Genomic DNA, 24871 nt, shown 5'->3' with positions numbered 1-24871 from the left:
GCTGGCTAGCATGATTTTGGAAAGGTTTGAATTCAGCAGAGTTCAAAGGAAGAGGGATGGGCTAGGAATCTTCTAGAGCTCCCTTTTAGGACCCATGAATAGACTCTAAATATTAGGAAAGTGGGAAGGGAAATAAGCTGTCAATTTAAGGCTTACAGAAGGGAAGATAACAAGTCATTAGGGAAGAGGAGATAGAACTGCTCAGGGAACAAAGAGGTGAGAATTCAAGGACAAAGACTTGAAAATGACATTTAAATGTAATGATAAAGCTCTGGGTTCTATTGAAAACTTTCAATAGCTTTCATTTCAGCTCAGAGTTTTTTAAAGACTCCAAATAGGCATCCAGAAAAGAATAAAAAAGGCAAGTATCAAAAGCAACAGTGGGTGGGAAGAGAAGAAACACTGAGGACTCATTTAATGCTCATTAACACTGGAACTGTTTCCAGGCTTTGGCAGCAGGGTAAGTGCACCTTTTCTCTGAGCCAGCAATATTTCACTGTAATGCTGAGCTCCAATGGGTAAATAATATCTTCATTGCCTTTTTTTCCTCTGCGATAAAATAAGTTAAAATAGCACCAGTAATCCAATAGGCCAATTGGCCCTAGATTTGGCAGTGCTTATATTTCTTACCAATTGATTTTCTTTTTAAAAAAGGCTTTATATTTTTGATTGATAGGCAGTACAATTTTATTAAAGGAAAATAAAATATTTCTTAATTTGTTCACAGAAATTTTATTTAGGTCACCTTTTTCCTAAATTATACCTATTACTTCCTCATCAAGCATTTAGTTTTTCAAAAGGCAAAATTTTGGCAGAGGCTACTGAAACAGACAGATCATTTCCAAGGGTCCCATTGGCAGAATCTGCTCCTAGAGCAATAGACCTAAGGGGCAGTGACATAGAAAGTCACAATTACTATGGAGATGAAGGTCATGGAGAGGCATTCCCTCATCTTCCACTATTGCATGAAGGATGTAATATGTATATGTGCATATATATGTGTATATACAGTGTATATATATATAATGTACATATATACACATATAGGTTCTTTGAAATTTTTGTAAATGTTTTATTGGAAGCAGGTGAGGAGATGCTAAGGTAGAAGAATCTGGTTTGTGTAGGGTGGGAGCAATGGATTAAGTGAATGTAGGCCAGTAATTAAATTGTAATTATACTGGGATGAACATACTTGTATATAAGGAACAACTCAATATCAGCTCCTTTCTCAATCTCCTTACTGGTTCTTCATCCATGTTATGTCCTGTAAATGTGGGTGTCTCTCAGGCTCTTTCCTGGGACTCGTCTCTTTGTTTTATTAGTATCTCACCTGGTTACCCCATAGGCTCCCAAGGATTCAATTATCATCACTAAGCAGATGATTTCAAGATCTTCATATCAATCTCTCTCCTGAGCTACAGTCCTAATTACCAGCTGCCTTCTGGGATTTCAAACTGGATGTCTCCACATATTGAAAAACAGAAAAAAGAACTCATTACCTCTATTCCCAAACTCAGACTTCTAAATGAACTTCCCTATCACTATCAAGACTGCCACTATTCACTCTTTTAGTCACTTAGGTTTGCAAACTCATCAACATCTTTGCTCACATTCACTTACTCCATGTATCCAATCACTTGCCAACTTCTGTAATTTTTTTCCCTACAATGTCCCTCATATAAGTTCTCTCCTCCCAACTCATAGCCACAATCCAGGTTTGGATCTTCTCTCATGGACTAGTGCATAGTCTTCTGGTTAGTCTCCTTGCCTCAAGTCTGATCCTCCTCCAACCTATCTTCCACTCACCTGCCAAAGTGTTTTTCCTAAAGTATAGGTCTGACTATTTCACTTCCTCTCCCTGTGAACTCCAATGGCTCCCTACTATATCTAGGCTCGAATATAAAGTCCTCTGTTATTTAAAGCTCTTGGCGACCTAGTTCTTTCTACTTTCCAGACTTTAAACAAATTACTCCTCTTGATGTACTCCAGACATATTAGTTTACTTACTAATCCTCACATATGATGCTACATTTTCCATCTCTATGTTTTTGCCTTCTTTGTCTCCCATGAAAGGAATGCTCAACTCTCCTTCACCTTCACATTTTAAATTCCTTGAATTTTAAAAAAAACTCAGCTCAACCTCCTGAAGAAGGCCTTTTCTAGTTTTTTTCAGCTGTGAATGCCTCTAGAGATGCCATCCCTCTAGTCTACGTGTGCCGGTTTGGGTATACTCATCTCTTCCGTTAGAATGTAAGCTCCTTTAGGGAAATGATGGTTTTTGCTTTTTCTTTCCATCTCTAGCACATAGAACAGTGCCTGGCATATGGTAAGCACTCAAAAATACTGTTAATTGGTTGATTGATGACTTTTGAATGACTCCATAGCATGCAACATCCATTATCCAATTCTAGTGAGATTTATCAATGTCTGGTGTTTTCTTTTAGAAAATGGATCAGAAATATTTTTTCTCATTAATGAAGAATTATTCTCTTTCCCCAGTTTAATAACTTACATAGGAAAATCCAAGTTGTCCAAACATGCCTGTTGTCCAGATTGTGATATGCAGGTAAACCCACAACTTAACAGCATATGGGCTAACACTAACGGACTGCATTTGGGAAACTGTGCAGCTCTTTCAATGTTCTCAAGTTATTCCCTGACTTGAAACCTATCTTTTTAACACCACCATTCTCCTGGTAATGCTATATGGCTGGGAATCATGGAACCTCACAATCTGTGAACGACTAAAAATGCCAGTGACCTAAAAGGTAAAGAAGAGATTCATAGTGGGCATGGTACAAAGTAGGATTCTGCATATTCACAATAATGGCATGCACACAGGAAATGGCATTAGAAACATTATCTGAGAATGTAGGAACAAAAAGAGACTGGCTGGTCATATAACAGAGTGAGGGATAACAGATGGACACATTGGGGAGAGCTGAACTGATTTCCTATGGGAGATTTAAGAGAGGATAAGGGCAATAAGAATTGCATAGGATGTATCATTTGAGGGAGTACTTACATTGATGAAATCACAAAAATTTCAACTTACTGAAGCTTTACTAATCTTCAAGCTAAATCTTTAAAAGTTATACTATACATGGGGCTCCTGGGTCTTAATGATGGACATAAATATTATTAAGACATTTTAAATCTGAGACTTCTTTGCTGAGAGTGAACTAAACATTTTCTCAATGGAACATTCTTCAATAAGAAAATAAATAACAGACTTTAGAACTCTTAAGACAAAAGAAAATAAGACATAAATGAAGAATATTTGGGTTTTTGTTCTGCAGCACCAAGGTAGCTAGTTATAAAATATCTTTTTGAAATACATGACAGTTTTTTGGTCTCAGCAACAGCTCTTTAAGGCAGGGACCATTTTATTTCTTTTTTTCCTTCATATACTCAGAGCCTATGTGTCTTACACATAAGTAGATACTTAATATATGCTTATTGAATTGAATCAAATTGAATAGCAACATAAAATGTCCCATAAAAATCAATTGTGAAGTTCCTGTAAACAATATAAACCTGAACAGCACTAATTTCTCATGAATCTCACTGATTTATTTAAATGTATTTATGGACCTATTTGTAAAGGAGTATAGGTGACTTATAGTCTTCATATAAATATTTAGAGTGGATCCATCCCTAGGATCCAAATTTTATAGAAAGAGTATTTCTGTAGAAAATGGTAAGGCCATTTTGGGAAATCTAATAAGTGCCTCTGAGGAGGTTTTAATTTATTTGTAATGAGGCAAAGTAACAGCAGAGGAAGGTTTTAATTAAATGATTTGTAAAATACAGAGGGGTAGGGACACATGGCATTTCCTCAGAAGTCAAAAGTTAAGCCAAGAACTGAAACTGAACTTGCTGAATGACCCTCAAAAGGCCATCAGAGCCAATATGCTCTTTGGAAAATTAAGAACACATAATTTTAGAGACTGTCAACTTATACTCTCAAAGAGGGGACTTGATTTTCCAAATGAGCCAAATTGTTCACAAGGAGCAAGTAACTTACTAACAGCATCTTTTCAAATAAGGATATATTTCCTTGCCCATCAAAAAAAAGACTACCTCATGTGTCCCATGAAAAAAGATGGCTGTCCCTTGATACTGAACCCTATTTCTCCATGTAAAGTCTCCAGCCTGACTCATTCTCCTAACTTCTGTAGCACACTGTATAGTTGTTGTAATAGAATCTCCTATATTGTTAGCAGGAAAGAAACTCCATAAACTCCCACTAGCCTAGGGAAACTGTGATGCTTCTGCCCATTACCTTTCTACAGAGAATGCTAATATGTCAAGAGCTGGAAGTTTCATTTTGAATTTGTTCTCTGGAATTGACCAGTGTGTGGAGGCAGAAAGCTCTGGATACAAAAATTGAAGTGTCAAGCTTGGGAGTCTCATAAAATATGATATAGATAATGTTCATTTGTGGTTTTCTAAGACAGTATGCTGCTTTGCAGGAATCTGTTTCTGTTTGAGTTTGACACCACTACTGTAAAGCATTCTCCCATAGCGGTGATTTTGAATCCTATATAAAGCTAAATCAGAATTTAATCTGAGATTTGCATACGCAAGGATTTCAAAGTTAAAATTTGATACTCTGATTTCCATGTCTACAGTTTCCTGTAGTTTTTCACTTTAATAGATGAAGACCTGAAATGAATTGCTAATGCCCAAACCAATCACTTATTCTTAGTTATTCCATTTCCACTGGGAAATGGAAGCCCTCACTCCACTTTTCAATTAAACTCCTCCAAGGCCCAAGGAGGTCAATTTTAACCTATCATGTTTCTTTTTGGTCTTGATGGTAAATGAATAACCAAGAATCACTGATCTAGTACTTGGTGAATATCAAACTTAAGACTAAACAGTTAACATCAGGTCTGCCACTACCATGGATGGACAAAGATTCCAACTGTATTAAATGTGGCAAACTTGAAAAAGTCCTAGGATTAGGGAAAGTAATCCAAATATTTACTTAAATGAAGAATGGACATTCTATCATCAGGGCTTCTAAATACTTTTGGACCAAGTCTAGAAAGTTCTAAACCATCTGGTGATCCCATGCAGGTCTCATTTATCTATCATGTTAGGGCAATGAAATATTTCACTTAAGTAAATTTTATAGATAAGTTAAGCTTAGGCCACAAAGTGCCAAAGCTTAAAAATTTAACTGTTTTTTATGGAAACATTTCTAAAATGTACTACACTTTTCCTGCTTTCTTAAACAGAGAACAGAGAACATAATTTACCCTGCTCTTGCTGACTCACATTAATCACTATGAATAGTACATAATTAGTATATTGTGCTCTAACACAGTGACACTCTTGGGTAGCTGAGAGGTGTAGGACTTTTTGATGCTTTGGCACAGACAGTACAGTTCCTAAGAATTCTTCAGGCTGTTTGATATTGCTCTGTATCCTCCCCCTTCTATTTGCCTTCATCTTTTTCTCCTTTCTGATCTGCTGCTTTATTTTCCATATCGCCATTTGGGTGAGACTTAAAGGCTGAATTTCCTTCACCAGTGGACAAGTTTTGGCCACTCATGAGTGTCTTTTACTTCCTACCAGTTTAGGGCAGTGTTGAAATTGGTAAAGCTACAGTTGCTGGAAGGATGAATTCCAGATAAATTCAATATTATTTAAACACCTACCCAGTTCAAGATTCTTTGTAATAAGCTTAGAATGCAAAATGTGGTTATTATCCATAAGGAGCTTATACCTTACTGGATAGATGAGCCTCAGTGCATGCACAAATATTAACTGGGTGATATATATGGGCCCTTGGACAAACCACAAAATTTCTCCATTTGTAGAATGACAGTGTTAGGCTAGATCATCTTTACAATACTATAATCCATGCTTCTGCTGAGATTATTGTAATGTTCTAGTTGACAAATTTTGAAAATCTATAGGTTTGGTTTTAGTTCAGGCTGGCTGATTGTTTGCTTATTTGTTTTTGTCAATCTTTAGTAAGTTCAAGTGGGTACTTTTTCAAATGGGTTCAGCAGGGATTTAGCAGAAATGTCCCGTTTCCTATGGTTCTTGGTTCACAGTTTGTTTCAAGTTTTTGCTTTAAAACATGAACAGCTCCTGGTTTGGTGGCAAAACTCCTGTTAAAGCAGTGATCCTTTGTGGATTTGAAGGAAAACTCAGGCACAGAGATGGATGAATCCATTTTACATCTGTTGGTGAGGTTGTATGTAGATGCTGCCACTCAGGAAGTGCTGACTTTATATTCTTTAGTTTGTTTTGACTGCCAGTGTGGATATAACCCTTATCAAGCACGTTTGTAAGGATTAATAGGCAACTTAGAATAAGGGACTCCTAGAAGGGCCTTCTTATCAAGTTCAACCCTTCCCATTTTATCAGTTAATAGCAAAGCTGATAGAGGTTAAATAATTTATCCAAAGACATTATTTGTTAGTAGAACTTCTCAATGTAGTAGGATGGGAAAAGTGTTATATTGAAGTCAGATGACCTGAGTTCAAATCACATTGCCACTAATTACAGATGCTACTTCGGGTAAGTCAATTGATCTCTCTGGGCCTATTTCCTCAATAGTAAAATGAGGCTGCAAGACCAGATGTCCTCAAAGGCAACCATGCATTTCTAAATATATGTTTTTGGGGCTTTTCAAATTCTTGACTTTTGGAAAACCTACATATTATAATCCATTTGCAAATGTTTACCTTACCTCCAAAACCATCCGGCACATATGTTTTAAGCACAATGTTGCAGAAAACAGTTGGCAGTGATAATGGTTTATTCCCTTCATTTCGAAGAGAAATGTGTCTGTAACCTGCCTGGAGGCCATCAAGGGGGAGGATTCTTTGACCAATCAGCTTGTTGTTGTCATCATACACAGCTATTCTCAAGACAGCCAGATCAGGGAGGATGACCTGCCAATCAAAGAAAAGGAGTTTTCACAGACCTAAATAATACTGTCAGTTCCCATATGTCATTGTCCTAGTTATTTGGGGCCCCAACGCTTTGGCTACTCTATCATCACTGGACAGAATAAATATTCACTGAACATATTTAAGATTCCTAGTGTCAGATCGATTTTTCATTCAATTGTTGGGAAGTCATTGGTCAAACAGTCACTGCATTTTAGAGCTAGAAAAGAACTTTTAGAGAATTTAGTCCCATCTGCTTATTTTACTGATGAAAATGAAACCTAGAGAGTGATTTGTACAAGGTTACTTAGCAAGTTAGTGCCAGAACCAGGACTAGCACCCAGGTCTCCCACTTCCCAGTCCAATACTGTTTCTGTTCTCCCTGTGCCTACCTCCTGATATTTGTCTCTCATTATTTTTAAGGGTATGGAAAGTGTCCTTGAAACAATTATCCATGTCTTAAAGAACATTAATCTATGAATGCAGACCATGTGAATTAGGCCCCTGAAATTTAGAGATCTTAGAGTAGATTTTGAGATATTAAACTAAAAAAAAACGCCAGCCATAAATTATTAACATACTCTGACCTCCCCAAGACATCTCCTTTCACTCCAATCAGAATAACTGGACACAAAAATCTGAGTCTAAATGGCTGAAGCTTTATTCTAATACAAAATAGCAAGACAATAAAACAAAACTCCACACATTTTGTACCTTCTGGAGTCAGTGAGGACCTCCTCACTGGCATGGGAAGGAGTTGCCTCATCTGGGTCAAGTTGAACATTCTGGCTAAAGAGGCACAACGGCTTAATGGCCTATGGAAAACCCATCCAACCCCATGGTTCACAATCCTAATCTGACTTCATGATGATTTAATGAAAACCTGAGACTCAACTAATACTTAGCCACTCCCCTTATGGGTTTCCTATAAAGCAGAAAATAACTTCATGGGGGTTATTGCAAAGGAAAGACAAAAAAATTTTTAAATTCAAGTTGTGTTATGAAGCGAAACAGAATTTTAGTGCTAAAAAACGCTCTTCATAAGCCAGGGTTTGGTCATATTATGAAAAATGGGAAGAAGTTTCTATTTTTTCAGTTTTCCATGTTCATCATCGAGAGGGTTTGTGGCAGCACAGAGAGTGTTGGATTTAGAGTCAGACTTGGATTCAAATCCTGGCTCTTATATTTTGTAGCTGTGTGACTATGAGCAAATCATCTAATTATAAGAAGGATGACGTATAAAAAAGGAATAAACTTTTTTTATTTAGCATGAAACCAGAATTAGGAGGAAAAGGGTCATTGCAAAGAGGAAAATGCATGTGTGTGTTTCTGTGTACACACATATACGTATGTACACACACACACACACACACTCACACACATATATATATATACATCTATATATATATATATATCTCAGATACCACCTTACAGAAGATATGGAAATATACATATAACATATATATCAATCAGATACCATCTTACAGAGGATATAGAAATAAGATTAAAGTTTATATTTAAGGCATTCAGCCCAATAGACCCACCAAAGTTCAAAATGGTCTGAATGGGCTAGCTTCATCCGCACTAAGTCTGCTTAATCAATAGGTGGTGCTGAATTGTTAAGGCATGTTTGCTGGTATTTGGACCCACGAAGAAAATTATTGTACTTTACTTAGATACTCAAAATTATTAGGATCATAGGATTTAGAACTCAAAGAGAGATCAGAGATCAGAGATTTAGAGGTAGAAGAGATCCTAGTTCACCCAACCAACTCATTCCCCTTATTTTTTTCAGATAGGGAGAATGAGGCTTGAGAGGTTAAGTGACTAACCCTGGTTAGTAGGTAGCAAGGTAGCAAGCAAATGACAGCTGGGATTTCAACCCTGGTCCTCTGAATCCCACTCCACTATACCATACTGCCTGTCAATGCTATGAGATGATGATGAGGGAAATAGATTATCTTTGTTGCATGATACATAGAAAGTGGCTTAGTGTCATGGCCACCTGGAAAAAAACAAAAAACAAAAACAAACCTGTCCCTAAAGAGAAAAATAATCACTTCAGGTGGGACAACAAAACAGTTAGGAGAGAAAACAGACATTCTTGGAGACAGCACTGTTGACACATGGATTTTTGATGAAACTCCAACTGACAAATAAATAAAAGAAAAATACAACTGAGAGATAAAAACCAAACATTCAAGATGATGACTGTGATCTCTCTTGGGACCCAGCATACACTGTCAGGATAAGTGGGGGAAAAAATACATGATGCACACAGTCTACAGGTAGAGGCAGGTGCCACAAGATTGGGAGGAGCAGCACCATACCAACTTATCCATGGAAAGACATTGACTTTGGATGCAGCTTTGGGTCCAGCATCTCACCTGCCCTCTTGGCTGAAGGGATAGTGCAAGATACCAGCCACTGCCAGGGCAGGGAAGAAGACATCTCCAAGGAATGTTGGTGTCCACCAGCGGGGGCTCATTCTGAGCAGACTGCATACCTGGAGCACAGGCATTGTCAACGAAGAAAGTGGGTTTCCCCAAGAAGGAGGAGAAAGCCAAAAAGAAGGAAAAGCCAAACAGAAAAAAATATCATATGACAGCTACAGAACTTATCCATTAGAAGAAGAAAACGAAGACGAAGAAGGGGAAAAAAAAGCTTGTGGATTAATTCAGCCACTACACCTTATATCTTCTTTGGTCTAAAATATGGCTCAAAAGTTAGTGTACTGAGCCAGACACATTGAAAATATCCTACCTTTCGGAATACGAATGATTCCTCATTGTAAACAGGATTGAGACCATTGTTCATAACCATACGCGTTCGGAACTCTTTACGTATAGTGTCTGTGGGCAAACCGTACATATCCACTTCTACATACGTACCAATTTTCTTATCAGATAAGAATTGCCCTGATATAACCTGAAATAAAAATACAACTCTGATGAGAGCCATGTTTGAGTGTTTTAAACATAAACAAACCCCAACCCCCACCCCCAACTCCCAAAGCCCCACAGTCAATTACATTAAGATAAGGGCACTGATTTAATAGTTAGCTAGTAGCATTAGATCCAAAATGTATATGGGACAATAAGTGATTCTCAATATGGACAATTCTAGATTAAAAGGAATAATTTCAGCTTAAGAATAAAATCTAGGTTAGAGGTGTCAAACATGAAGCCCACTGACCTCAACCCCAAGTTTCCTGATTAAGGCTTGAACCAGATTAAAATGTTATTGGAAAATGTTTAACAAAATATAACACAACATCGATAATGTTAATTTGTGGTTTTTTTAAGTCAATATGCCACCTACAATGATCTGTTTCAATTTGACTTTGATATCACTGCTCTAAATAACATATATAGTGGTAAATAGTGAACAAATTTATATATCGTAGTCCTGCTAGTGTTGCACAGTGGATAGAGTGCTGGCCATGGAGTCAGGAAGACCTGAGTTCAAATCTAATCTCAGATTCTTAATAGCTGTATGACCCTAAGGTATGCCACCTAACCTGTCTGCTTCAGTTTCCTCATCTGTAAAATGGGGATGATAATAGCACCTACCTTCCCAGGGTTGCTGTGAGGATACAGTGAGATAATATTTATAAACTCCTCTGCAAACCGTAAAGCACTGTATAAAAGCTAGCTAAATATTAATTTCAATAAGACCTTTAGACATCATTAGGAACGTGAACCTCCATGAGAATATTTACTGAGTCTGCCATAAGATGTAATATTTATAAAATTCAAACATATTATAAAGTATACATTAAAGATTGTAATGAATATGAAAGTATTTTGAATGAAGTATAAAACATGATACAGATATGGATAGGGAACCAGCCTCAAAATCAGGAAGACCTGAATTCAAATCTGAACATTGGTTCATCCTATCTGTGAGACCATGGACAATGTACTTAATCTTTCACTAACCACCACTCCTACCCCCACCCCTGGCAAAAATGAACAAAAGAACAGGCTGCCAATCTGCATTCATGGAGGGAGATTTCACAATGGGAGTTCCTCATATAGATGAAATCACAGATCTAGTTAGGGTCAAAGCAGAGTTACAGCTCACAAATTTTGCTATTTAAAAATTTTTTTCCTATATTACCAAAGGGTCAGCAAGGGCAGCAGAAGACTCTTTTTCATGTGTTAAAATCTGGCCTCAGATACTTACTAGCTATGTGACCCTGGGAAAGTAACTTAACCCCGTTTGCCTCACTTTCCACATCTGTAAAATGAGGTGGAGAAGGAAATGCCAAACCACTCTAGTATCTTTGCCAAGAAAAACCCAAATGGGGTCATGAAGAGTAAGACATAACTGAAAAATAACTCAACAACAATAAATATATTAACCAAAGAAAGGATTACATATTAAAGGATAAGTGTTATTTTTCTATTCTATACATTGTATTTGGGGATTAGTTTATATTTCAAATGACCTCAAGTCATTTGACAAAGCTTATTCATAAGACTTAGCATTCAAGACATCTAACTAGTGAATTAAATTATAGATGATTTAAAAATATAGGTAATAACTTCTGAAAATATCTATTTTAAGTTTTAATACTAAGTTTTTATAGAACTATATAGATTCATATTTGTTAATACAATGTGAAGACCAAAGGATGAAATGGTCCTAAGTCAAAGCTATTACAAAATGACTAATTTACAGAAATCTATTAACCGTAAAGCACAATTATTCTTTTGTCCCAGTAGGATTTACCTTGCTATCAAGTGGACTACAAATTTCCCCATGGTTCAGTACTATGAATTTAAGAATCTTTTCCAGTTTCCCTTATTAAATTAAATGATCATCTAATCTCTTCTTGAATACCTCCCATGATGAAGAGCTCATTTCCTCATGAGGCATCCTGTTCTACTGCTGGCCAGCTCTTCCAATAGAAATTATAACTACTGGCAGAATTTATTCCATAATGCTTCTTGGTTTCAGAAACCATAAGGAACAAGGCATCTCTTATCATTTATTGGCTCATTTTAAATGAATAACACATTATTTCTAATTTGACTACAGAGTGTTATGCTCATTCCATATAAACACAGATGTCTTAAGAGGGAGTGAAATAATAACAAGTAAAAAACAAATCAATAGAACCCACTGAGTTTATACGCATCTGCTATAAATATGACATTTTTAAAGCTAGAGTATAACGTTTGGATCACTCTGAAATCTAAGACCAGTCTTTACCTGAACTGAACAAGTAGCTGCAATAACACCATCTACAGGTGTTTCAGAGAAAGGATCAAATGTTCTATCTGGCCGTCGCATGAAATCTGGTTTGAGAAGGTACCTGATATAAAGAAAAAACACGAACAATGTTAACTTTATCACTGTCAGGAACATCTCCATAGCCTTAGTTACTCATAGAGTGGAGGGAAGAGTGGTTTTACTTGCCCTAAGTATTCATATCACTTGTCTATTCTTCTCAATTTCATCAGGAACAAGGTCAAACTGTCCTTTCCTCCATATACTGTCATTAGCAAATTATGTACTGAAACCACTGGGACAAAGGCATGAAATTAACGTCTAGATCAAAATGCCGGCCTCCAGATTTTTAAAGATCACAAAACTTTCACTTTGAGTTACCATCAGAGAAAGGCCAACATTTATTAGCCTGACTAGTAATCCAAGATGCTATGGAAGCCACATGGGTAAAGTCACTGAATAGAAACTTTGGATTGACTTGTCCTACCATTTCATATTCAAAGGTATCAAATTAATGTATGATCATACTTTTATTTAAAGAAAAATTATTTCCAAGGCTTTTCAAAATAAGAAAATGTTAATACATTTTATTCATTTTGTTAAATATTTCCCAATTACACATAAAAATTAACATTCATTTTTTAAAATTTTGAGTCCCAAATTCCATCCCTCTGTCTCCCTGCCCCATCTTTGAGAAGGCAAACAAAATATCAATTACACATTTGAGATCATACGGAACATAAGAAGGAAACATTAGCTGTTGCCCACAGGGTGCTATGAAATACAGTACAGTGAAAGTCTCATTTCTTTCATGTAAGAGTCCAAAGAATCAAGGATTATAAATGTATTCAGGAATTCCTTGCCTTTTGTTCAGCAAATATTTACTAAGCGTATAAAAAGTATAAATTTCTGGAACTACCAAAGCAAAAATATTATACAATCTAGATCTCAAGAAGTTTACAATCTACTTGGGAGATGAGAAACATATGTAAATACATATGTTATAAGATAAATAATAAATTTATAGGAGAGACTAAACGGAGTGACTTTAGAGGTACAAGGAAGGAGGAGGGTCAGCTTCTTGGAGGAATTGTTACTTGAAAGAGAGATTTCAATAGGCGGATGTGAAAGTAAGAAGAAATTAATTCGAGGCATGGGGGATGGGAAGCCCCAAAGGCCTGGAGGCAGGAAAATGCAGGATGAAATCAGGGAAGAGGAACAGTTGAAGAAATAAAATCAGAAAGATATGTTGGAACCAGATTGTGAAAGGTCTTAGATGCCAGAGTAAAGAGTTTCACTTTTATTTTATAGGCAACAAGGACCTACAAAAGGTTTTTGAGTACATTTATGGATTGTCAGATTGATGAATTGTCAGATCTATGAATTAGGAAGGCTTGTATGAAGACTTGGCATGAAAGATGGATTGTAGAGGGGGAGAAATTACAGTCAAGAAGACCAATTTGGTCTCCTATTAGAACACTCTAACCCCTCCTCTTTTTTTCCTCCCCTAGGGAGTAGGATTATAAGGGCCTGGGTTAGGGTGATGGCAGTATGGGCAGAGAAAAGGAGGCAGAAAATATTGTGGGGATAAAATCAACAGAACTAAGGGGAGAGGAACAGGAAGAGTTCCCCCCCCAAAAAAAAAACAACTTGAAGGAGAATTTCTAAAGATGTAATGGACAGAAACAGGGAAGTTAGAATGAAAGGTAGGTATGGGGGTTGCTGGGAAGGGTATAACTTCAGTTTTGAACATATTGAGTTTCAGCAAGACACTCAGTCAGCAATGCCCAATGAGTAACTGAAGATGCAAGACTGGGGGTCAAGGGAAAAAATGCAGCCAGGAAGACAGTTATAGGAATTAATTGTATATAACTGCTATGATAATTAAAACCATGAAAGTGGATAAAGCTACCAAAGGAAAGAATGTGAAGAGAGAAGAGGGCCAAGACCAAAGCCTTGTGTGTGTGTGTGTGTGGGGGGGGGGTGCTTAGGCTGAAGAAAGAGAAAAAGAACCTAGTAGAAACAAAGGAGAGGTAAGAAGAGCAAAGAAGCCAAGGAAGAAAATACAAACAGAGAGAACTGGTCAACAGCATCAGATGTTGCTGAAAGGTGAAGAAGGGTAAGATGAGACTACTGGATTATTAGAATTAGAAAGTTATTGGTTACCTTGTAGAAAGAAATTTCAATAAAGCAGTAAGGACAGAATCAATTAATCAATAAATATTTATTAAGCTCCTACTATGTGCCAGGCATTGTACTATGTGCTGGATACAGAAACACAAAAAATGAAATACAGTTCCTGTCCTCAAGAAGTTTACAATCTAGTTGGGGAAGACAACACACAAACAGAAATTAAGAAGCAGGGGAGGGAGAGAAGGGAGAAGAGGAGATGGTACCTGATGAGGGGTTATGGTGGAGAAGTCAATCAGAGATATACCAAAGTATTGCAGCCATGTGAGAAATGAAGAGTCTCATCTGAGCTCTCCTTAAAGGTAGGTTTGGAGTTTATATGCCCACCTTCTAATCAGAGAGGCAAAGGGGAGTGATGAGGTAGAAGGATGTGGAAAGAAGCCAGATTGCAGAGGGTTGAGGAATAGGTTGGTTGTGAGAAAGTGGCATCAGCAAGTTATATAATCTATTCTTCCTGAAATTTTAAAAATCAATCAACAAGCATTTTTTAAAAAGTGGCTACTCTGCGACTTTCTGGATTACACTATGGATGAAAACACAGAAACAAAGTAGTTTCCTACTCTCAGGAACCTTGTCTTCAAGCAACAAAGGGGAAGAGAAAAACAGAAGACAGGGAGAGGCAGTAAAGACCAGGTACTGTAGTAGACAGCGTGCTGAACTGGATGTCAAGAAGAATTAGCTTAAATCAAATGAGATAATATTTGTAAAGTGCTTAGCACAGTGCCAGTCATGTAGTCAGTGTTTAATAAATGCTTGTCTCCCTTCCCTCCAACCCCCCGCCCCGCCAATTATTAGCTATGAGGCCACGGACTTATCACCTGACTTCTCTAAATAAATAAAATAGAGATAATTACTCTTGCAGTGCTTACCACAAAGAGCTTCTGTAAGGCTCACTTGTATGTAAAATGCTTTGCAAAATTTAAATCCTTATATGAATGTCAATTATTATTAATGGAAGTGTTTGAACACCATTCTTCTATTTTATTTATTCATGAACATTTTATTTTTATCATTTGGTTGTTCAGTAGTTTTTTAGTCATGTCCGACTCTTTGTGACTCCATTTGGGGTTTTCTTGGCAAAGACACTGGAGTGGTTTGCCATTTCCTTCTACAACTCATTTTACAGTTTAAGAAGCTGAGGCAAACAGAGTTAAGTGACTTGCCCAGGTTCACATTGCTAGTAAGTTCCTGATGTCAGATTTGAACTCAGGAAGATGAGTCTTTCTGACTTCAGGCATGGCCCTCTATCTACTTTACCACCTAGCATATAGTTTATATATTATGTTAGTATTCAAGGAACAATATATTTAAAGATAGGTGAGATCTAGATTTTTAAGTAGTATATATATTTGCAGGCAAAGGAAAAGAAATCTATAGAGAGGGAGAAATTAAAGATGAAAGCCTTTAGGATTAAACATAAATACCTCTGCTAGGCTTTAGAAGCTCTTCCCGATCTGGGTCCAGTCTACCTTTCTGGAGTTACTGTTCATTACTCCTCTTCCATACTCTCAACATTGTAGCTAAACAGTCCTACTTGCTGGTACTCAAAGAGGATCTCATCCCATGCCTTTGCCCAGGCTGTCCCCATCTGGTTCATCCCTATTTCTCTGAATCTTTGGCTGCTGTCAAAGCTTAGCTCAAACACCACCTCCTACGTAGGAGGCTTTTCCTGACCCTCTTTGCGACTAATGCTTCTCTCCACCCGCTCTACCCCTTTTCTTGCATTTATTTTGCATATGTGATGTCATTGGTCCTCTTCTAAAAGGAAGCAACAACAATTTTCTACCTTCTTATATGAACACCTGTCCTTCAGAACTAGGGGCAGCTATGTGGTGCAGCAGATAAGAGTGCTGGGCCTGAAGTCAGGAAGATCTGAGTTCAAATCTGGCCTCAGACAGCTGTGTGACCCTGGGCAAGTCACTTAACCCCATTTGCCTCAGTTTCCTCATCTGTAAAATGAGCTGGAGAAGGAAATGCAAACCACTTTAGTACCTTTGTCAAGAAAACCCCAAATAGGGTCACAAAGAATCAGACGTGACCAAAACAAGAAAACAACAACAACCTTGAGGACTGCTTTATTTTCATCTTTGTATCTGCAGTGCCTGGCACACAGTTGGCCCTTAATAAATGACTGCTGATTGACTGACTGCTCTAGCTTCAATTAGGAGACCTGGGTTCTAACTCTTTTTCTGCTTCACCTTGAACAAATTTACTTCCTCCTTCCTCTCAGCTTCCATGTCTGCAAAATGAGAAATGGGAGTGGATGTCCTCCTTGGTCTCTTTTAGCTGTGATTTCTGAAAATAACACTGAAAGATACTGATTAATTTCCAAAACTGAGCAGAAAAGACAGGCTATCCAACACTAGATTCATATGGCATTTTAGTCAACCTGGTTTTTAAATTTTTATTTTTATTTTTTTTACTAACAGCATAGGCTCCTAAAAAAACTGAGTTGATCAACCTCAAAGTGAAAGACTTGAGGAGAATATCAGTGAGAAAAGAGCCATTGTAACAACATGCCTAATGCTCCCACGGGGTTCTACTCTAGCTCAGCATATCTGTGTAACCAGTTTGTGCAATGATGGGTAACAAATGAGAGCTGCGGCTTTAAAATGGAATGACAGCCTCTTGATGTCAGCTGGGTGCATCAAGGCAGGTTATTCCCTTCTGATGATGGGGGGTAGAGAGGAAGATGTGGAATTAGATCCATCCTGTCGACTCAGCAGTTCTGCCCAGATAGCAGCTGTCAGGAGCTTCTCTTCTCCCTATAGTGTAGTTTTTTTCAGGGTCATAAGCACCCATAACCCAAACAGAAGAAACAGTGTTGGGGAAGTTGAGCATTTAATAACTCATTCTCACATTGGCTTTGATTAGAAGAAAGTAATTTCCTTCAGAGTGACAGTGCTTTATCCTCATTTTAAAAATAATCAGAAAAAAAAGTACAATAGATTTAAATCCAATACACAAAAACAAGTTTTAATTAAATTTTGGTAGAAAAAAATCTTAATTTTTATTGTCTATATAAATACGAAGTCAGTCACGTCAAGGCCTGAAGTATACTAAACCAGCTTGTTTCTAGAGAATGTCTTTTCTGGGCCTAAAGATAGGCCCATGGAACCAGAGACTCTCAAGATACTTTATTACTGGTCAGTGTCCCAAAAGGGAATCTTGATTAGAGATTGAAGGAGGCTCTTGCTTTCTGGTCTATCTGATGGCCTTAGCTCTAAGGCAGCTGGATGTGTGTGGTGGGGAAGGTCCTAATTAGGAATCAAATGGAAAAGTGTTCTCACCTTGAACAGGGCCCTTGCTAGGCCACCAGGATCCAGCAAGGAAAGAATAGAAAGCTTAGAGGTTATGTGAGTGGGTGGGTGCTGGAGCGGTGAGATTATGGAGGAAAGCAAACCTAATTTGGATACCAGTAATGAAATTTAAGAAAATAAAACTCCTTGAGATAAATTTACTTGTTTTATTATGTTTCTTTGGGGATGTAAGGGAATATAAAAAATCAATTTAAATGGGACTGGGTGTCCCATGGATGAATCTCTCTTTTCATATTCAGAGAAGTGGATTTGGAGATAATGAAATATAAGAAAAAAAAGTTGAGGTAAATTTCTGTTTTATCATCTTTCATTAGGTATTTAGGGAAGTAGCTCCTGAAACAAGGTCCTTTGTGAGGGTCAAATGTGCCTATATGCTGTATTTGCTTGCCTTTTTCCCCACCCCCACTCCCAGAAAAATTAAAGAATAAAGGATTCCTAGATTTATTCCTGAGATTTTCATGCCACAGCTAGTTTTGGGGGGATGTTCCTTGATCCATATTCTGATATTATTTGTATAAAACCATAATGGGTCACTTGCTGGAGGTAGTAAATAGGAGGACTACTTCCTTATAGAAATGCATTGGATTTGAAGTCAGACAACCTGGCCTCAATACCAATTCTATTATTTACTACTTATATGACAAGTCACCTAACTTTACTGTGCCTCAGTTTCCTTATCAGGAAAAGGAGCCAGTTGGATGTGATGATTTCTCAATATCCTTTCCAGCTCTGAATTCTGTTACTTGAACAATTCATTCAAGCTTTCTGGGCCTCAGTTTTCTCATCTCCAAAATAAAGGTGTTGGACAAAGAAGAGGGTTCCTTCTATTTCTAGATCTATGATTGGAGGCAGCTCAAATTAGATGATGGATACAAAGGACTTTTCAAACTTCTTAAAGCTCTATATAAATACCAGGTAATACTGTTATTATTATTATTAATTATTATTATTAGCCTTCAGTCACTAGTCCTCCACTCTGGCGATGATTTCATTCTCTGAGCCTTCTACTGTATTCCTGTAGAGCTCAATGTTTACAAAGCAATACAGGGGTGTGCTGGTAAATATTTAACTACCAGGTTCTGGGTGGGGGGAGAGTGGGAAGGGACATAATGTATGCCCGCACTTTTTAAGCTTAACATGCATTATTAACATTTTCTTACATCTAAACAATAAGTCAATCCCTGACTTAGAGTTTTAGAAGGAAGCTTGGAGGCTCTTTCATCCAACTCATGCCTGAACATGTGATTTAAATGTCATTATTTCACAGAGGAGAAGGCTCAAGCTGAGAAGGGTTAAGTGAGTTGCTCAGGTTCACAACATAAGTGTAAGAGACAGTGTTGAACTCAGGTCTTCTGCAGCCTAAGTCCAGCACTTCATCTACTATCCAAGAAATGCACAAGCCTCATTATCCTTCTCCTTCATCTTCCAGCCTCCCCAGATCTTTTCTTTTCCAGAATAACTATCCACATTTCCTTTGATATATCCTCATTCAGCATAATCTCAAGACCCTTCACTGTCCTGGTTACCCTTCTTAGAAGCTTTCCAGCTCATCAATGTCCTTCCTGAAATGTGACACTCAGAACTGAATATAATCTGCTTTTCAAATGGAAGAACACAAAGGGCCTTGGCAGAAGGCCAGAAAATTATATATCCTGGTGTTCACTAAACTTATGTCTCCATTACAATTTTAATTCCTAAGAGGAAGGAGAACGAGTAAACGCTATCTCTATGAAGGCTTGCAAAATCACTCTGTTAACTCAAACCTGGAGCAGTTGCCCCATGAGTGAACTATGAGTGGGCATCCCCCAATCACCTGCCCAGGAGCTCTAAGGTTTACAAACATATGCATGAGCACCTCTTACCTATCACTTCATCCTAGCATGTAAAGTGGTCAGGGCCTAACCTCTCCTCATAGGATGCATCACCACTGCCTCTTGCTATCTGATAATGTAACAATATGACTGATTCAGAATACTTTTTTTGGAGGGGGAAGGCAGGGCAATTGGGGTTAAGTGACTTGCCCAAGGTCACACAACAAGTAAGTGTTTCAAGTGTCTGAGGTCAGATTTGAAGTCAGGTTGAACTGACTTGAGGGCCAGTGTTCTACTCACTGTGCCACCTAGCTGCCCCCAGAATACTTATATAACCAATTTTGAGTTCTCAAAGTGATTTATGGATTATTATAAGTTCTTTTAGATGAGATCAGTAGGTATCATAGTGTAAGTAGAAGAGCATTAAATTTCTCAATTCTGAGTCCTAGTTTTACATTACCTATCAGTGTGAATTTGAGTCCCAAACTTCACTTTTTCCGAGGCTTAGTTTCTTCATTTGTTAAAAAATTAAATTAAATTAAAATCACTGATAACTTTGAGGTTGGAATTCAGATTGCAAAGGGCTGAGAGGAGAGGAAGCAGAGTCAAAGAGCATGTGCATCTTTCTCTTGTTTGTTGGCTGAGAAAGGGAGAAGAGATAAGGCAATAACTTGGAGGATGGCAGAGTTTAATGAGTTTTTGTTTGTTTCTTTTTAAGGTTAAGAGAGACTTGGGCACATTTGTAGGCAATCAGGAAAGAACCAGTAGATAAGGAGATAATGAAGATAGGGGTAGGAAGATTAGAAAAGGGGATGATGGGGGGCAATCTGTTGGAGAAGATGAAATGGGATAGATCAAAGGTTCACAAAGGGGGACTGATCTCTATGAGAAAGGTCACCTTTTCATCAGACACTGAGGGAAAGGAAGAGAGAGTGAGGGATGTTGTCGGAGTTGTTGAATTTAAAATATACATGAGAGGAAGTAACCTCACTTGCTTTATATGTAATGGTAGGCTTTTTCCTTGGTTTGTTTAGTGGATGAAAACTATGTATTTTGCAAATGTAAATCTATCTAAGAAATCCATTTCTTTCTTGTCCCTCACAACTGACTTTAATTTGGCAACATGTAATTAAAAGTGACATGGTTTTATTAAACCTATAGCACAGGGCCTTGAGACAGTGATGACAGTTTAAATCCCATTACTCACCCGCATGATCCATTATATTCAAATTTTCCCTGATTCAATTGCATCGCTAAATCTGTCAAGAGACAAAAATAATTTAGCATCTTCTCTCCTTGGACAATGGAGATCTTGAAAAGCCATCTTTCACAATAGAAATCAGATATACAGCCTGGGGAGAATAGTTAGCTTAAAAAATGAGGCTTCTGGCATGCCACAAAGTAACCCCAGAATATGTTTGAGGCAAAAAATTAAAAAAAAAATAAACATAACCATTAAATTTTACAAAATTGAAACAAACAACATGTCAGAGTTTCAAGAAAATATTTGTTATTCATGGTGAATTTAAAGCAATACTTTGAAGTTTTAATGGTGAACATAAATTTATTTTCTTGAAACTGTGATTGAATGCTCACTTCTTTAAAATAATTTGCCCTTAAAAAGGAACCTCAGCATCATCTTCTCAACCTGCTTATCAGTGGGATTTGGGAGTACAATTTTTTAATGGGCTAGCTACACAACCTTCAGGTCTCTAGGCAAGGCAAATAACATGGCCACATACAGAACAATGTGAATGTATAGTCTGGCTAGATAATGAATCTCAAGAGACCAGACAAGAATCATATGCCAAATAGCACGTAGTTTTAGAGTAGAACTTTGAGGAAAATTTTTCTAGAGTAGGAGTTCTTAACTCAAGGGGCTATGAATATAATGGAATATCATTGTACTTGAACAAATGATGAATATCTTGACAAAAATTTTCACTACTCTACATTAATATGATTGGTTTATTTTATATTCCTATGTATTTCATTTTATGCATTAAAAACCTCATCCTAAGAAAGGGTTCATTGGCTTCACCAGGTTACCAAAGGGGTGCATGACACACACAAAATTACAAATGCTGGGTCTAGAAGGTTTTCACACTGGCAGGACAGGTATGTGATTTTAAAACTCTTGGCCATCAAAGCCATATTCCTGTTTTCTAAATGGGTGACAGAAGGGTAGAAGAGATTGAGTGAACAAAATTGGATTATGGTGAGATTCTCTTCCTATTCCAATCTTCACCCCCACCATATAACATAAATGCTTTTTCCATTATCTGATTACACATCAATGTATCCGATGAACTAAATTATAAATGTGCTGATAATTAAAGCTATCTGGATCCCTTCTAAAAATAATGAAAGGGACCTCTGCTGCCAATTTAAAAATTCTCTGACTACACTAATGGCCTATGGCAGCATAAAAGCTTAGATCTTGCATTGAGCCTTGTGCAAGAGGGTACTCAGAAAGTACTTTTGGTTGCTGAAAGACAACTATAACAACAATCGGTAACATTTATACAGAATGTTAAGTACCATTTATACAGTTTGCAAAGCACTTTGCATATATAATCCCCTTTGCTCTTCAAAATAATCCTGTGAAACAGGTGCTATTATTATCCCCATTTTACAGGTGAAGAAATTGAGGCTGAGAGAAGTTAAGTGCTTGCCCACAGTCACAAAGCCAGTAAATGTCTAAGACGGGATTCAAACTCAGGCTTTCCTGAGTCCAGTTCCAATAATCTACCCACAATCTCATCAAGCTGCCTGCATGATCAATCTTTTTCAAAGAAAAGCAAATGTAGCATTATGAACAGTAATAGATGAATGTGTAGAATCTTCTGTCTTTAATCAACATAGTCAGGCTCATTCTTGGAGTGGGGTGAGTGAAGAAAATGGGCAAGAACCAAAGGGGTGATTGGGAAGAAAGGTAATTTATCCACGTCTAACCAATTAAAATGTTGCTGTAAGAAGAAAACATTTTTGGTTTTAAGAAGAAAACTAAGCAAATAGACCTATAAAATGTATAGAATTTTTCTTTTTCTCTTTTTAATACATTCACACAAATTTTTAGTCTAAGATCAGCAATAAATAATAGATAAGCACCTGTATCTTAGAAAAAGACCCCAGTCTTTTAACCCAAAGTAAACAGAAAAAATATAGACAAAGCCACCCCCTCAATTCTTCTAAGGTAGAAAACTCATTCTATACTGGAGTCTGGCCTTGAATCCATAATTATAGGATCACTGGAGACCCTTCTAATCCTGAACTCTCTGTGATTCTATCCTATTCCTAGAACAAGATCCTTCTGGTACCTACAGAAATAAAACTCCATGGGCAAAGTTTATGATAGATTTGTCATCAACAGATTTCTTTTTTCTAACAGCAGATTTTTGGTTTCGTTTTTTTAATGGGGTATTGCATACTATTTATTGTTTTATATTTGCTGAATGTGAGCAAAGGAATAAGAATGGTCTAAAAGCAGAAATAAGTAAGGTTCTTTCCAAAAAATAGCAAAAGCTCTTCAAATTTTTTCCATTTACTTCTACTTGTGGAAGCAGAAGGACAATCAGATTTGTAAGGATGGGAATTTTAAAAAATGGAAGTGAATGATGTAATGACACATAGCAAGAGATCTGTGACTTTGTATAGGAAAATGTTGCAATACAGTGAAATGTATTGTCTCTAACAACTGACCGTTTTCTTACTTTCCCAAAGCACATCCAAGATGACATTCAGCCATATGTCTGTTTCCCTTTAAAAATGCTAAAAGCAAACTGATGGCATCTGTTGGCACAATACTATCAAAGCCTTCCTCTGGAACTTGGGTTCACTGGACATTATCTCGTACCTGGGGTTTGATAGTTCAGTGACACCATCTGGCAGCCAGCGTTCCAGAAAATCTGAGGCATGTAATTACTGGAATCCACTCGGCCTCCCTTGGGGTAAATCCGACTCATTTGCCGTTTATTATAACTGTGTAACTTATTAAGGAAAACGGAATAATAAGAAGTAAAGAAACAATAATAAATTTAAAACAGACCATAGGATTTCACACAGCTATGCATATTACACAGAGAGAATATATCTTTTAAAATGTAGCTTTTGTGGAATTCAGAATTCATTATGAAGAAGATTCCATACTACCTAAACAGAATGTTTCCTTTCTATTTACTAGAGAATTCATGGGTTATTCACAATGAGAACACCAACAATTCACACACAAAAAGAAAGATAACAGCTAGCTGTTATTCCTCCTATCATAGAAGGATACTTCACAAATTCAATTGCATGTGTCTTCAAATAACCTAGTCCAACTGATTCATTAAAAGAAGACATGTTGTAATGAATATTACGTTCTGTAAAAGAAAGAAAAATATTCCTTTAAAGATACTTCCATTAAATAGTCCTACATAAGCCAACAAAGTATAACTGCAGCTTGTAACATTTAATTTCATTAGGCATGTGCTACTTTACCATATTAGCAATTCCTACGTTAAGCTAAGAGATCAATACTGTACTTCAATACAATTCTTCCTCCCCTTAATTTCACATTAGAATTTTTAAAAAAAGTTACTTTTTCACATTAGAATTTAAAAAAAAATTTACTTTTTCCTAATAACATATAAAGACAATTTTTAACATTCATTTTTTAAAAAAAATGAGTTCCAAATGACAACAGAATTTTTACATAAAGACAGCAATAAGCTTGAGGAAACAGGAAAGAATTCGTATAATGCCCCAGCCAAATTCCATGTCCCCTATGTAAATGTTCCTCAACAATGGGGATTACCTTCCCCCCTCCCCCCATAGCAAGTGTTATTTCGGGGAATGTTTTAAACATTTTACACAACCATGAATCAATGGAATTTAATTTATATAGAAAAGTCCTTTGAAAATATAGCTAAATTATAAATATGGCAACACTATGTTAGGATCCACCTTCTGCTAACCTACTCCTAGTAACTGAGAGCCACCATGTGGGCGATTAATGGAATAACAAGTTAATCACAGAGCAGGCCTGGGATATACCACCAATGGACAGTTTATCAAGCAAATCTCCACATCCTGTCTCCCCCAGCAAAACAAACAAACAAAAAACCAAAACAAAAAGAAAATGCACTGTCAGATTCCAATACTGAATGATAGCACAAGGCAAAGTAGACAAATAGAGCTATTATATTTAACCTTTTATGTTACCTTCTGCTACATTGAAGCCCTGAAACTTTACAGGCTGGGCATAGTTGATCATTGTGGATAAATATGGGTGAATATTGGTTGTAGCGCCCACATATTTGTAGGATGCCATCCATGCCTGCTCATCTTCCACAGTAACTAATCCCTGAAAACATATTTAAAGGAATAAACACTTTTCATTTCTTCAGTAGTGCTT

At 37.1% G+C, this 24871-nt stretch overlaps 1 protein-coding gene across 1 annotated transcript in view; it reads right to left on the bottom strand.

The window, feature by feature from the left end:
- The window catches only part of PLCB4 (phospholipase C beta 4), a 159558-nt gene that overhangs the window by 50425 nt on the left and 84262 nt on the right, over positions 1–24871 (bottom strand). Inside the window, exons 17-23 of the mRNA XM_036751602.1 lie at positions 24679–24820; positions 23753–23837; positions 23330–23454; positions 20681–20732; positions 12135–12237; positions 9678–9842; positions 6713–6917 (exon numbers count right to left, since the gene is read on the bottom strand). Coding sequence (XP_036607497.1) covers positions 6713–6917; positions 9678–9842; positions 12135–12237; positions 20681–20732; positions 23330–23454; positions 23753–23837; positions 24679–24820 — 877 coding nt within the window. The remainder of the gene's footprint in view (positions 1–6712; positions 6918–9677; positions 9843–12134; positions 12238–20680; positions 20733–23329; positions 23455–23752; positions 23838–24678; positions 24821–24871) is intronic.

Source organism: Trichosurus vulpecula, chromosome 3 (genome assembly GCF_011100635.1).
Source record: "Trichosurus vulpecula isolate mTriVul1 chromosome 3, mTriVul1.pri, whole genome shotgun sequence".
Taxonomy (NCBI): domain Eukaryota; kingdom Metazoa; phylum Chordata; class Mammalia; order Diprotodontia; family Phalangeridae; genus Trichosurus; species Trichosurus vulpecula.
This window is presented reverse-complemented; position numbering and strand designations above follow the sequence as displayed.